The sequence below is a fragment of the Vigna unguiculata genome, chromosome 5 (genome assembly GCF_004118075.2).
Source record: "Vigna unguiculata cultivar IT97K-499-35 chromosome 5, ASM411807v1, whole genome shotgun sequence".
Lineage (NCBI taxonomy): Eukaryota > Viridiplantae > Streptophyta > Magnoliopsida > Fabales > Fabaceae > Vigna > Vigna unguiculata.
The window spans coordinates 7,117,319-7,131,171 of record NC_040283.1 but is presented as its reverse complement, the minus strand read 5'-3'; the positions used below and the strand labels follow the sequence as shown (position 1 = coordinate 7,131,171).

The 13,853-nt window shown below is 28.2% G+C and overlaps 1 protein-coding gene across 2 annotated transcripts; it reads left to right on the top strand.

The window, feature by feature from the left end:
- Positions 1-6,781: 6,781 nt before the first annotated feature.
- LOC114186165 (F-box/LRR-repeat protein At3g48880-like) lies at positions 6,782-10,110 on the top strand. Of its 2 annotated transcripts, none has more exons than XM_028074191.1 (4): positions 6,782-6,850; positions 6,985-7,020; positions 8,728-9,108; positions 9,312-10,110. In XM_028074191.1, the coding sequence occupies exons 3-4, from the start codon at positions 8,744-8,746 to the stop codon at positions 9,961-9,963; spliced, it is 1,017 nt and encodes a 338-aa protein (XP_027929992.1). In that variant the 5' UTR covers positions 6,782-6,850; positions 6,985-7,020; positions 8,728-8,743; the 3' UTR covers positions 9,964-10,110. The 2 variants fall into 2 exon arrangements, with proteins under 2 accessions (XP_027929992.1, XP_027929993.1); XM_028074192.1 differs by having other exon boundaries at positions 6,784-6,850; positions 6,956-7,020.
- The last annotated feature ends 3,743 nt before the right edge of the window (positions 10,111-13,853 follow it).

Below are 13,853 nucleotides of genomic sequence, written 5' to 3'. Positions count from 1 at the left end.
TACCCACTATACTTTAATTTAAATTAAATAAAAAAATGATTTAAACATTAACACATTAATTTTAAATTGGTTATTTTTTATCAATTAGCTTTAAAAATCTTCATTTATTTGTAAATTGTCATTCAACACTATTTAAATGGGTTATTTTCACTTTGTTTGAAATTTATAAATGTTAGACATTGTATTTTTATTTGAATTTATAGTTAAAATATGTTGTTAAATATTAAGTTTTTCTTTTGTAAATACCCGCAGGTACTCGTGGATATCTATGAATATTAAAAAAAATATATGGATACCCACATAACAGATATCTGTACAGATATGGATACATGTACGGGACAAATATTTATCCAGGGAGTAAGGTACGAGGGAAGTACTACTCGTACCCTACCCACCCCATTGACATCCTATCCAAAACTAAACTATACATGAGGACCCCTAAATTTTTAGGCTAGGTAGTTGTAAATGTTAAACATTTAGATCGTGTTCTTTTTTAGGTGTTTTCTGTTTAGAGATGATAGCAAGCGATGAATTGGGGGAATTTTTGTGTTCTTTTACGTGAATTTGAAAGTGATTGAGGACGTTAATTTGCGAGATTATTCTCTATATCATATTCCGTTAGCAAGGTGAGATTGGAGAGTGATTGGAAACATTTTACTATTATGCCCTCATTATTTTATTCAAAATAAACGAACCCATCAATGCTCTTCGGGTCTACAAAGTGAGCTTCTACCCTACCACTCTCATTCCTTTGTCCTTCCTTCGAATGTTCACTGCGACTTGCTAGCTTTCCACCATTGTTGGTTCTTAAGAAGAAGGACAATGACCACGATAGCGGCGTGATGGACGGCTGATGGCACGGAGGAGGATTCACGATGAGGCAAAGCGTTCACGGAAATGGATTTGTACAAGGGATCTCTTTTGGAACCGAATCTGTTTTTTTGTTTATTGAATGGAATCAAATATGTTTTTGACATAAGCAAATAGAACTTGTTCCCTTTTATTTAGATCCTATTCCAACTTCGTCAACCACACATGCATGGTTCATTTTTTTTTTTTTTGAAATTAAAATATTAAAATTTTCAAATCAAATATATTATAATATTAAGTTTTTTCAATTAATAAATATTGTTAATATTTTTATTTATGATAAAAATATATCAAAAATTAACTACAACTTATCTAAATACATTTTTTATTACTTTTTAACACCAAGGACAATTAAATAATTTTACATTTTCATCTATTAAATTTAATTTTTTTATCAGTCATATCAATCAAATTTTTCACAAACTTTCATAAAAGTTACTCTTAAATCTACTTCACTATCACCCCCAAATCCGTAAAAAAGAACAACATGCACATCACCTTCTAATCAACCCAAATCAATCATCTCCTTCTCTCTCAAATCATCACCCACATAAGAACACACCCTTAGGAAACAATTTGTTGAATTTTACAAAACTTAGTGTTATTTACTTAATTAAATGAAATTTTTATAAACTGATTGTTTTGTCTATCTATTACATTTGCCTAGCCGATATGAGTTTTGGATTTGATAAAGAAAATGCTCATAAGGAATGGACAATGATCAGCTAGTCATATAGTTGAAGCTTTTTTAACCAAATTAAAAATTCATGCCAGCTTCCCCAGGATATATATATCCCTATATATTCCAAGCAAATTCAACAATATCCTTTTCTTACATTGCCCCTAAAATATTACAATATCTATCACAAGATTTTGAAGGCCAAGTTGTTAAATGATGGGAATATTTGGAATAGAACTTACTTCTGTATATTATTGTCATTAATGTACAAAAGATATCTTTTGATAGATTTCTAGAATTTGGTTCATGAATATGGATCGAAGAGATTATCACACTACATGGTTTTATAACGTGGAAATAGTTTGTTATTGTATTATTTAGTGTTAAGAAATGAAGATCAAGGTTTTAAATTCCTTGTGTATATTTGTTTGCTAACGTTTTATATATCATTAGTGCATATTACTGTTTTTAAGTCGTCTTATATGCCTCGGTTATTCAAGAATCGAAGCATATAATGGCGCGGTGACATTTTTGCAATTCCAGCCAACTTTTATGTCTTGGTTCACAGAACACTCGAAGCAAAAAATGTTTTATGCTTCGGTTCACTAAAAACTGGTGTCAAAAACTCGTATATGCCTCAGTTACGAACCCAAAGCCAAAAACTTGGCTAATATTTCAAAAATGCCACTAGCCATTTCATATTTGGCCTCGGGTGGTAGAAGACCGGTGCCAAAAGCTCTCATATGCCTCAGTTATTAATTGTTCCGAGGCCATAAAATTTAATAAGGGCTCAAAACGCGAACCCCTTTTCCTCTTCTTCTTCCTCGCGCTTCTTCTCCACTGCAACTCCACTTCTCTCTTCTCTCTCCCTGCAACCTGCACCTCCATTGGTTACACCTCTACTCCGGCCACTGTCGCCTCCGCTTTCGTGCACCTCTGTTTCTCTGCAACGCCTCCTTCCTCGCTTTTCGACCACCGTCGCGCCGCCATTCCTCTAAGGTAAGTTTGCAACGTGTTTTTTTTGTTTTCCGTTTTGTATATATTTATTTTCAATTGGGTTATTGCTGAGTCACGAGAATTGGATTAATTTACCATGCATCAGCGCTGAATATGAGAACGGAGTAGGAAAATTTATACAATTTGCGCAACTTGATGAGGTGAAGTTTAGATGTCCTTGTGTCAACTGTTTGAATGAGAGAAATTTGAATGCAACTCAAGTTAGGGACATCTTATTTGTGATGGTTTCCTTAGAAGTTATACAATGTGGATTTGGCACGACGAATTAATAGACTTTTCAACTATTTCTCGAACTGAACATGATATCGATTCCACTATGGAAGAGCGACGAGAAGAGCGAGTGGAAGAAGAAAATATGGAGGACATGATACGGGATGTTGGCGCAGAAGCTTTTGCGCAAGCGCATGTGTATGAGACAATTTCTGCTGATGCAAAAACTCTGTTGTGTGTCGATTCAACTAAGTTCACGCGATTGTCAACGGTTTTAAGACTTATGAATTTGAAAGCAACCAATGGTTGGATAGATAAAATTTTCACAGAATTGCTCATGCTCTTGAATGAAATGCTTCCCGAGGGAAATACTTTACCCACTCGAAACTATGACGCCAAGAAAATTCTTTGTCCGATGGGTATGGAGTATAAAAGGATACATGCATGTCCTAATGATTGCATATTATATAGAAAATAATTTGAAGATTTGAAAAAATGTCCAAAGTGTAGGTCATAACGGTACAAACAGAAAAGAAACAGTGAAGATAATGATCAAATAGAGAAAGAAGGATCTGCTTTGAAAGGATAGTGGTCAATTGTTGGACATAACATGTTGTTAGGGAGATCAACGACTAAGGCAAAATGTCTTGCATGGTGTTCCCTCTAGGTTTGATATTTTTATCCATATATTTATAATTGTTTGATTTGATTTTCTTCCTTAATTAATTGTAATGTTGTTGATATAATGCAGTGTAATAGACAAACCGACTCATATGAGTGCGATTACTATATAATGCAATGAATGATAACCATTGTGTGTGCTTGTATTAAAGCAAATACTTTGCAATATTGTCTTTCTATATACTAACTTAAGTTAATGTCTTATTTTGCAGACATTCAAGAGTCTTGCGCCAATTCTCGCGAAGCCCATAAAGTTTGGTAGGATAGTATGTGCAAAATTTATAATTCAGATGTACAATAGTATTGATTAGAATATATATTTGGATTGTGGATGATTTCCAATTTTCTTTTAAATGTATTTGGATTGTGTATGTTTCATAAAATATTTTGTTATAGTCTATGTTGGTTTCTGAAAAAAATATGCAGGTTTAAATGTGAGAATAACCATAAAACAGAAAATGTATTTTAAAAAATAGTATATTATGTCTCAGTTCTTATTACAACCGAAGCAAAAAGGGGGTCTATGGCCTCGTTTCACACCACAACCGAGGCCAAAAGCTCTTCGAATTTTTAAATTAATTAAAAAAAAATTTAATCCATGGCTTCGGTTCAGACCAAAACCAAGGCAGAAAAGTGACTTTATGGCTTCAGTTCACACTAGAATCGAGGCAAAAAAGTGGCTCTACGGCTTCGGTTCGCACCTTAGCCCAAAAGTCATTCCCTTTTGGTCTCGCCCCAATATGCCTCAGTTTTGAAATCGGGACAGAATTTAAAAAACAACCAGGGCAAAAAATCCTTACTGCACTGGTGTATGGATTAAAACGTCTCTAATATTTCATTCTTTAATTTCATTATTAGTTATTGTCGGTTAAAAAACACATTTGAATTTTGTGTGTGTTAAAATGTTGGGTAACTTTAAGACACCAAATAACTAAGAAAATTAAAATTAAATTTACTACATCTATTAAATATAAGGAAAAATTAAACAATGTCCTAAGGACACTAGTTAGTGTCCTAAGGACACTAGATAAAGAATAATTAATGCGCATTGATTCAATTGTTTTTAAATTGAAAGTTGGAGTGATTAACTCCATTAATTATCATAATATAAATACATATAACAAATTTTATATAGACAAAAATATACTTTGAAGTTTCAAAGCAATAACAAAATAAATATCTTGGAATTTCTAAGATCTCTACTAGTAAGAAAAATATCACTTTGACATATTGCTAGTTTTATGTATTTATAATTAATAATTTCAGATATTGAAATATTGTTTGTTTCTTTAATAAAAGATCTTTTGTTTAGCTAAGAGGAATGTTGTGAAAGATATTATCGAGAAGTTAGAGAAAGGGAATTCAATGAAGTTTAAAATTGATACTTTAATTTTTTTTAACTTTTTAGATATTTAACACTATTTTTTAATTTTCCTATTAATTTAAATTTTTTATGTTAATTATATTTTAATTTTTAACAACATTAAAATATAGTTATTTTATTATTTTTTAACTTTAATTAGTGAGCATTAAATAAAATATTAAACACAATTATACAACACTTATGGACACTTTTGTGCTTTAAATAAAGAATAATGATAACGAGGGCTTGGTTAAAGAATAACTAATGTGTATTGGAAACTATTATTTTTACATTGAAAACTGAAATAATTAAATACATTAATTAAAATAGTATAAATGCATATAATATATTTTTTAAAGACAAAAATATCTTTTTAATTTTTAGACAATAATGGTCTGATACAAAACAAGGACTTTGAAAATTTTAAAGTCTCTACTCAAATCGATACTTTAATTGTTTCTTTTTTTTGTATTTATATGTTTAACACTATTTGTTTTGTTTGTATTTCTGTTAATTTAAACTTTTGTATGTTTAATTATATTTAATTTTTAGCAACCTTAAAATATATTTATTTTATTATTTAATTATTTTTTAACTTTTATTGGTGAACATTAAATAAAATATTAAACACACATGTATAACACTTATAAGCATTTTTGTACTTTAAATATACAACAAAATTGCATTAATGGTTATTAGTTCAAATTTTATTTAATATCACATTTAACTATGTACTTTTGTAGGATTCCGTGTACATTAATTGTCCTTAACTGATTAGCAAAACCCTTAGATAAAATAAAACTGCATTAATGATTATTAACTAAAATTTTATTTAATATCACATTTAACTATGTACTTTTGTAAGATTCCATGTATATTAATTATCCTTAACTGATTAGCAAGACACTAAAATAAAATAAAACTGCATTCATGATTATTATGTCATTTTTTTTTATTATCACAATTAACACTACAATAAAATCCTCAACTAGAACCCAATTCTAGAAACTAAAACTAGTTAGTCACTATAGTGACCAATTTATAAAATTAAAAATTATTGATTACTAAAATAGTCACTATTATGAATAAAAAAATTATAGTTGATCATTAAATTGGTCACTAATTAATTATAGACCAATTTAGAAATAAGTCATTTTAGTAGCCAAAAACTAAATAACTAATTTTTAGTAACCAATTTCCTTTGGTAGCCAAAACAATAGTAGCTAATTCTAAAGTCCAATTTAGTGACCACTTATAATTTTTTATTCATAATAGTGACTATTTTAGTAACTAATAATTTTTTTATTTTTGTAAATTAGTATCTAGATTGGTTATAGTTATCAATCATTATTAGTCACTAAAATTGATCATTATTTAGATATTTTATTGTAGTGTAACTTTGAACTCTTATAAGATGATTCAATGCATATTGATTAGTGTCTAGCAGGTTAGCAGACCCTAAATATAACCCTACCATTACTATTAATTTATTACATTCGTTTTTTTTAAAATATAAAATAAAATAATTGCTTTTATAAGTTATTTATCAAAGTCTTTGTTTGTTATGTGAAATCCTTAAATTTCATTTATTATATTTATTAAATAGAACCCTTCAATTAACATTGCATTTATGACGTGCATTTATTATATGCATAAAAATATTAATTGCTCGCAGTTATCATGTTAAAAATATTAAATGAATTAATGGTTTCTAAAAATCATCAATATGAATAATATAATATTAAAGATTTTAATTAATACTTTTTAAAGGGATTTATTATTTGAAATAAATGAATTGTTAAATCAATTAATATTTTTATAGAATAAATATTTATTATATAAAAAGTAGAAAATAATCTAATAATTTGAAAAAAGTTAATATGTCGAGTTACGTGTTTACCTTTACAAACCTAAGGCTATATATTGTATAGTTTTATATTTCTATATTGAACCAAGTTCTAGAGTGAAAGTGAGTTGAGATTCCTTTCTTGAGAGTGTTTAGAATTTTAAGTCAACATTATCAACTAATTGTGAGTTCTTTTTTCCCTTCTTTCTCTTCTATTCTTCAACTCAATTCCTAATTCATTAATTTGTTTTCACTTTCAAGCTTCAAAATTATTTTCTTCTTCTTCCAGATCTCATTTATTCTCATTACCATTTGCAGTAGTTATCTCCTCACAACCATTCAAGGCTTTTAGAGGTTTGCATTTTATAATTTTTTTTCTTATTCAATTACTTCTTTATAATTTAAATGTTATTTAGTCAATTTGTTTCAATTTTGGTTAATTACTAATCCTAACCTTAATCAAACGATTTATATTTTCAATTTTCTGATTTTTAACTCTTTCCACCCAATTTACTCCCATTTTCCAATTTTGTTCACTTTTTTTTCTTTTCTAAATAACCCTAGAATTGACCTATTGGAACCCAAATTGAACCAATTGCATGAAGTCGAGTGCAAATCAATTGTTTGTGTTTTAGGAACATCTCAAAGTCATTATACGTAACACACGTTATACACACACATACACACATATATAATATATATATATATATATATATATATATATATATATATATAATTTACTACACAATAACCAAAACATTTAAGTTTGATCAATCTTAAACATCGCTCTAAGTCTTGGTCCTAGATTCAAAAAGATATAACTCTTAATGTTTTGAAAAATAGCATAAAATCCTTTGATTTTTCTATCTCTACGCTAAGACACGTAGAGTTTTTAAATAACTTGACAAAATAATATGGATTATTGTTGTAAAATTTCATTATGTTAGGTTTACTGAGAGTGTTTCACTTGGGAGAACAAACACCAATGAGACCCGAACCCAATTACATAAGACAATGAGTTTATATGTCTTTATTCTTATATAGTACTCTACTTTCTCATTTTTAGTCAATGTAAGACTTAGACTCTCACTTAAATTCCTAACATATTAAACTTAATGGGTGATTAGTGTTATCTAGTCATGTAAATATATGATATTTTAATAGTCTTGTTTTGTCTATGAGCCTTGCCGTTTTTGTACAAAAGTGTTTAAGGTGAAGACAACATATGCTATTTTCAACCATGATGTTTATCATAATATATTTTTTTTCTATCAAAGATATATTATAATTTTGCAAATCTTAGTTTTCAGCAGCCCTATACAGAACAAATCTAAGTGAATGAAAATTGTAAAGGATAACAATTCAAATATCATGTCAACTTCTCTAATTCAAGTAAATCTGACAATAGTGCATAAACAATTAACTATATTTTTCACGAGAATATGAAGCCCAAGTTCTTCTGCCTTTCTAATGAAGAATTTTCTTTCTTTGTATTAATGCGATTAATTAATTCTTGTTAATATTTATCGAAGTATTTTTACTTGATTTGTAGACTTATTTTGTGTCCTTGATATATATATATATATATATATATATATATATATATATATATATATATATATATATATATATATATTGATACTGCACTGCGCTAGAGTTATCTATGAAATATACACTTGTTAGATTTAGACCAAACAGACCATTGAATAAAGCTTCCATTAAAAAATTGTTAGAATCTTTCTTGATACTTCATTATAACTCCTACCATTTCAAGAACAACAATAGATTCGAGACAGAAAGCTAAAGAAACACCAGATCTCCTTGCTTAGTATATTAAACATGGCCTCACATATGTTATTTACAATCCCATCACCCAAAAAAAATATTTATATTTTTTTCTCCATATATATATATATATATATATATATACTTCACTTATTGAAGGGTATTCGCACATTATATTTTGAATAGAGTTTGCAGCATTTTTCTTCGTTATTTGATTTCGAATTCCTTATTCATGAAACCCTGAAAATGAATGTAAAAAATTCCATATACTTGCAGGAAAACGTGTCAAGAAATGGAGAATGCAAAAGCAACTGTTGGAAATGACAAGAAGATGAATAATGGTCTGATACATGATACTCTGGTAAAAATATTTTTATGCCTCAACGTTGTGGATGTTGCAGTTGCGTCCCTGGTTTGCAAATCCTGGAACAGTGCTTGTCGTGACCCAGCTCTCTGGAACAAGATTGATCTCTCCAAACTCGGTTCTTACTGCTTTAACACACCATTGAATAGAGTTGGAGCTTACAGACACTCAAGTTCGAAGATAACCCAATTCTTGAAATATGTTCTTGATCTGAGTAACGGAAGTACTACTTTCATTATATTCAACTTTTATGTTTACTTAACCAATGAACAGTTCATCATGGTCGCACAAAGGTAAAGTTGCCCTCAAAAAATACCATTTGGTACCGCATCATCTAATTTTTATAAGTTTAGGTTAGAGTTAAAGTTTATGTTTTAACATGATATAAAAAAATATAAATTTATCGTGTTATGTTATCAAAGATAAAAGTATCTGTTTTGAAGTTGGAAACCTATTTTGGTATTACATGGTTTGTATGCATGTTTTTGTTTTGTAGGACCCCAAACCTGAAGCGACTTGTTCTACCAGAGACGGGTGATTTCTCAAGAGATGGAGTGGATACCGCACTGAGCTTATGGAAAGGTCTTGAATCCATTACCGTTACCTCTGCTGTGTCGAGTTATTACATGATCCTAGCCATTGGAAAACACTGCAACAACATCACGGAGATGAAATTTTCTGCGGGCAACTTCGAAGAAAAGCATGCCGTGGCCATGGCTAAATACACCCCGAAGTTGAAGAAATTGAGCATTCGGAACCTAGCAACGAGTCTGAAGGCATTGTGGTGTGTGGTGAGTTTCTTGGGAGATTTGGAGAAGGTGAACATAAGCCACTGTTTGATCATGGACACAGCATATCCTGGCACAGTGTTTGTAGGTGTTAGCGATCTGAAGAAGCGTTTGCCCCCAACGGGTGTGGAAAAGTTGGTGTACTGTGAAAAAGGAAGGTGCTTGAGGTGCGTGAATGGTAGAGACACTACTCGAAGCAGACAACCAGATGGACCCTATGAGGATATATGGGGAGAGGATGAGATAGCTTCTCTTGCACATTTGCCTCAACCTTCTGAGGCTCAAATTGCTGCCAGACATGTAAGAGCGATACCGATCGTCAGACTTTTCTGCAGCTCAACGCGTAATCAGCATCGTTGATTATCTAGGTTACTAGTGAAAAAAAGAAGAAGACATTTTCTATATTTAAGTGTTTTTGGATTGCATGTGTGAACTTGTTTCTGTGTTTTGGATTTTGCATGTTTCAACAACTTATTATGACATAATTCTAATAATCGTGGGATTTGACTAGAGTACTTGTTGAGATTTTGATTTATTCCGTTCGTATGATGATCTTAAATTGATTTGTATTTTTATATCATTATTTTTATATTTCCATAAAATGTTATGGTACTATAAATTTTCATATTACATGAGATCTATTTTGTAAATTTGTTAAAAAAATTTGCAAGAAATTTTTTTTTTCTGCCATTCTTTATGAGAATCTTAATTGATAGGTAATTCTTTTGTGGGTAATTATTTCCTACAATATTATAAAATTTGCAAGTATTTTTTACAAAATTTGTTACGAAAAGTGTTTTATATAAAATATTTTGCAAAAAAATTGGTAGTAATTTCTTGCAAATTTTTTTTTACAACAAAATTTGTAAGTATTTCGTACGAAAAAAATTTCAAAACAAAATTGACAGAAAATATAAATTTTTTTAGTAGTGTTATAAAAAGGAATATGATTTTGGTACTTAACTATATATCTAGAGTTCATGAAATAAAATTACATCAAGCGTTAAAATTTTGTGGATGTCTAAACTCGTGTTTTAAACATGTTTTAAATATTGAACACATAAAGATTAACTTTTAGGGATTAATTGAAATTATGTGATTCTTGAATTAAAGATTCTAAGTTTTTTTTTTAATTTGAAATATTCTGTACAATCTAAGTTGATTTTCAAAAATATATATTTATTGGATTTAATTCTTATATTTCTTGTACAAATTAACTTTACTTTAAGAATCTAGAGATGGAAAACATAGAACAAATATTGAAAACATAAAAGGGGTAAAAATCGAAAAGGGGTGGAAAGTCAAAGGTCAATTCACATATTTAAGAAATGAATTGTTTTTATCATAGTTCTCAAAAAATTCAAATATAAATTTGGACAAGTAGCTTATTCAAATAATCAATGAAACTAGTTATATGAAAGAAATCGATGTGCCAATTAAACTACTTACATTAATCAAATCAAAGTATCAATCTGGTTATAACAAAGAACAACTTGCTAAAAACGAAAATTTAGGTAAACAATAAATTATTTCTTTGTGCGGGAGTGAGGAAGAGAATGCAAACTACCTATTTTTTAGTTGTAAGATATCAAGTGAGGTGTGGAACATGTGTTAAAAATAGGCAAGCATAAGCTCGGAAATTTATAACCAACCAAAATGGAACTACCAACAATTTAGTCTATTAGAAGTAAGTAAGAAGACTTAGAAGTGTATGCAGATAGCTATAATTTAAAACATACTGAAGAATAGTAATAGGATGTTCTTTAACGATAAAAGGATATGTAGATGCTCAAGAGATTTTTAGTATGGCACAACTAAAATTTTGAACATGGTTATGAAAGAGATTTTCAAAGTCATCATTTACATATTTGGATTGGTATATCTGTCTCGTTAAGGTTTCTATCTATCTAAAAGATTTTTCAAGGACATGTATGGAAGGAGGGTGCCTAGCTGGTCAAAGTCTATCACAATGAAAATTTAAGAGCAAACTATCACTATTAAAAATTATCATATTACATAAAATTTTTCTTGCAAATTTGTTAAAAAAAATTGCAACCTGTTTTTTACCATTTTTTCTAAAAATTTTAGTTGACAGATAATTTCTTCGTGGGTAATCATTTTCTACAAAATTATAAAATTTGTAATTTTTCTACAAAATTTGTTGCGAAAAGTGTTTTATAATAAATATTTTACAAGAAAATTGGTAACAATTTCTTACAAATTTTTTTCATAACAAAATTTGTAAGTATTTCTTACAAAAAAATTTCAAAACAAAATTGACAGGAAATATAATTTTTTTTAGTAATACATACAATCCACACAACAACTTTGATAAGAATTGCACAAGGAATAAAAGAAGGAGCTTAATCAAGGAGCAAGCCAATGTTACTCTTAGTGTATTTTGAACCTATAAGTTTGATTATGTAAGAATGTAGGATAGATATTTGTAGGCTAAGAGAAAGGGAAACATTCGTTAGGAGTTGACCAATTATCTACTTTGCTTTATTTAGGTCGAAGCATTTCAAGTCCTTCCTTTGTATTAATTCTTTTATAGGACAACAAGAATTCAATTTAATTTGTATCTAGTTATCAAATAAAAAAATTCAATATTCCTAATTTGATTTCTAAAATTAAATACCTTAATTATAATCATTGAGTACAAATAGAAAATGAAAGAAAATGAGATAAAGGGACACTATCTAAAATTAAAAATTAAATAAATAACTTTGTCTGCACATTTAGAGAACATTTAGATTATTTATATGTATGTTTTGAAATATAAGTCTAAATATGAACTATAATTACGTTCATAAGCCTAGTTAGAATATTTTAAACAAATACAAAGAAAATTGAATCCGATACATTTTTTACAAAAGTTTGACGAACATGATTTAATTAGTAGCATAAAACTTTAAATCCAACAAACTATATATTCATTTTGAAGTCTTAAAAAATTATAATCTAATGCAACGAAAATCGATAAAAAATAATATTTTAAAAAATTATGATAAAAAACGGTAAAACAAAGTCAAATTAGCTGAAAGTACGAAATTAAGACAAATATGTATATTAAACCCATTTTTTATTTTATTATTATTATAAAAAAGTAAATTAAAAATTAAAATAAAACATTTGAAAATTACTTCCAACGATAAATTTATTAATGTGTATAAAATATTTATCATCGTTAACCTCACGAGAGTACTACAACTTTTTTATTTCTTAAAGTTGAAATCATACGATGTTAGTCTTTTTTTTTTTTTTAATTCATTCTCTTAATAGAAAATGTAATAAATTATTATTTTTTATAGGTTAAAATACTCCCTTGGTCCATGTTTTTGTTGAAAAATCTTAAATAGGTCATAAGATTTTTTTTAGTCTCAATTAGGTCCATATTTTTGAAAATGTGTAACAATTAGACTCATTCTGTTAGTATGGTGTTAACGGTGTTAAGGATATGCCACGTGTCATCTTCTCATTTTTTTGAATTTTTGAATTTCTTTTTAAATTATTCATGCCACGTGTCACATCAATATTGTGCCACGTGTCAAGTCAGTAAGGTGACATGTGTCAAGTCATTATTTGAATATCAATTTGGTCCATATATTTATTATTTTAATTATATTTCAGTCCTTTTTTTTTAATTTTCAATTTCATCCTCTCCAAATTGAGATCAAATTTAACTTTTATATAAATTTTATAATGATATTTTTATTAATCATTTTAACAATATTAGGTTTATTTTATATTTTGTTTTAAAATTTTAAAATATTTATTTTAACTTGTTACAAAATTGTTTTAAATAATTTATATACAAATGTTAGAGTTGGTTTAAAATTAACAATTTTATAAATTTAAATATAAAATTTTAAAACAATTTTGTAAAAAGTTAAAATAAATATATTTAAAAAATTTTAAAAAATGGACTAATAAAAATAACAGATATATGGACCAAATTGATATTCAGACAATGATTTGACACGTGTCACCTTACTGACTTGACACGTGGCACAATATTGATGTGACACGTGGCAGTGGCATGAATAATTTTAAAAAAAAATTAAAAAAAATTAAAAAATTTATAAAAAATTCAAAAAAATGTGGAGTTGACACGTGGCACATCTTTAACACCGTTAACTCTATACTAACAGAATGGGCCTAATTGTTACACATTTTAAAAAATATGGACCTAATTGAGACTAAAAAAAATCTTATAACCTATTTGAGATTTTTCAATAAAAACATGGACC

Coding starts and splice junctions, on each gene's coding strand:
- LOC114186165 (XM_028074191.1), top strand. CDS start 8,744: ATGGAGAATGCAAAAGCAACTGTTGGAAATGACAAGAAGATGAATAAT. Junction 9,109..9,311: donor TTCATCATGGTCGCACAAAG/GTAAAGTTGCCC, acceptor TTTGTTTTGTAG/GACCCCAAACCTGAAGCGAC.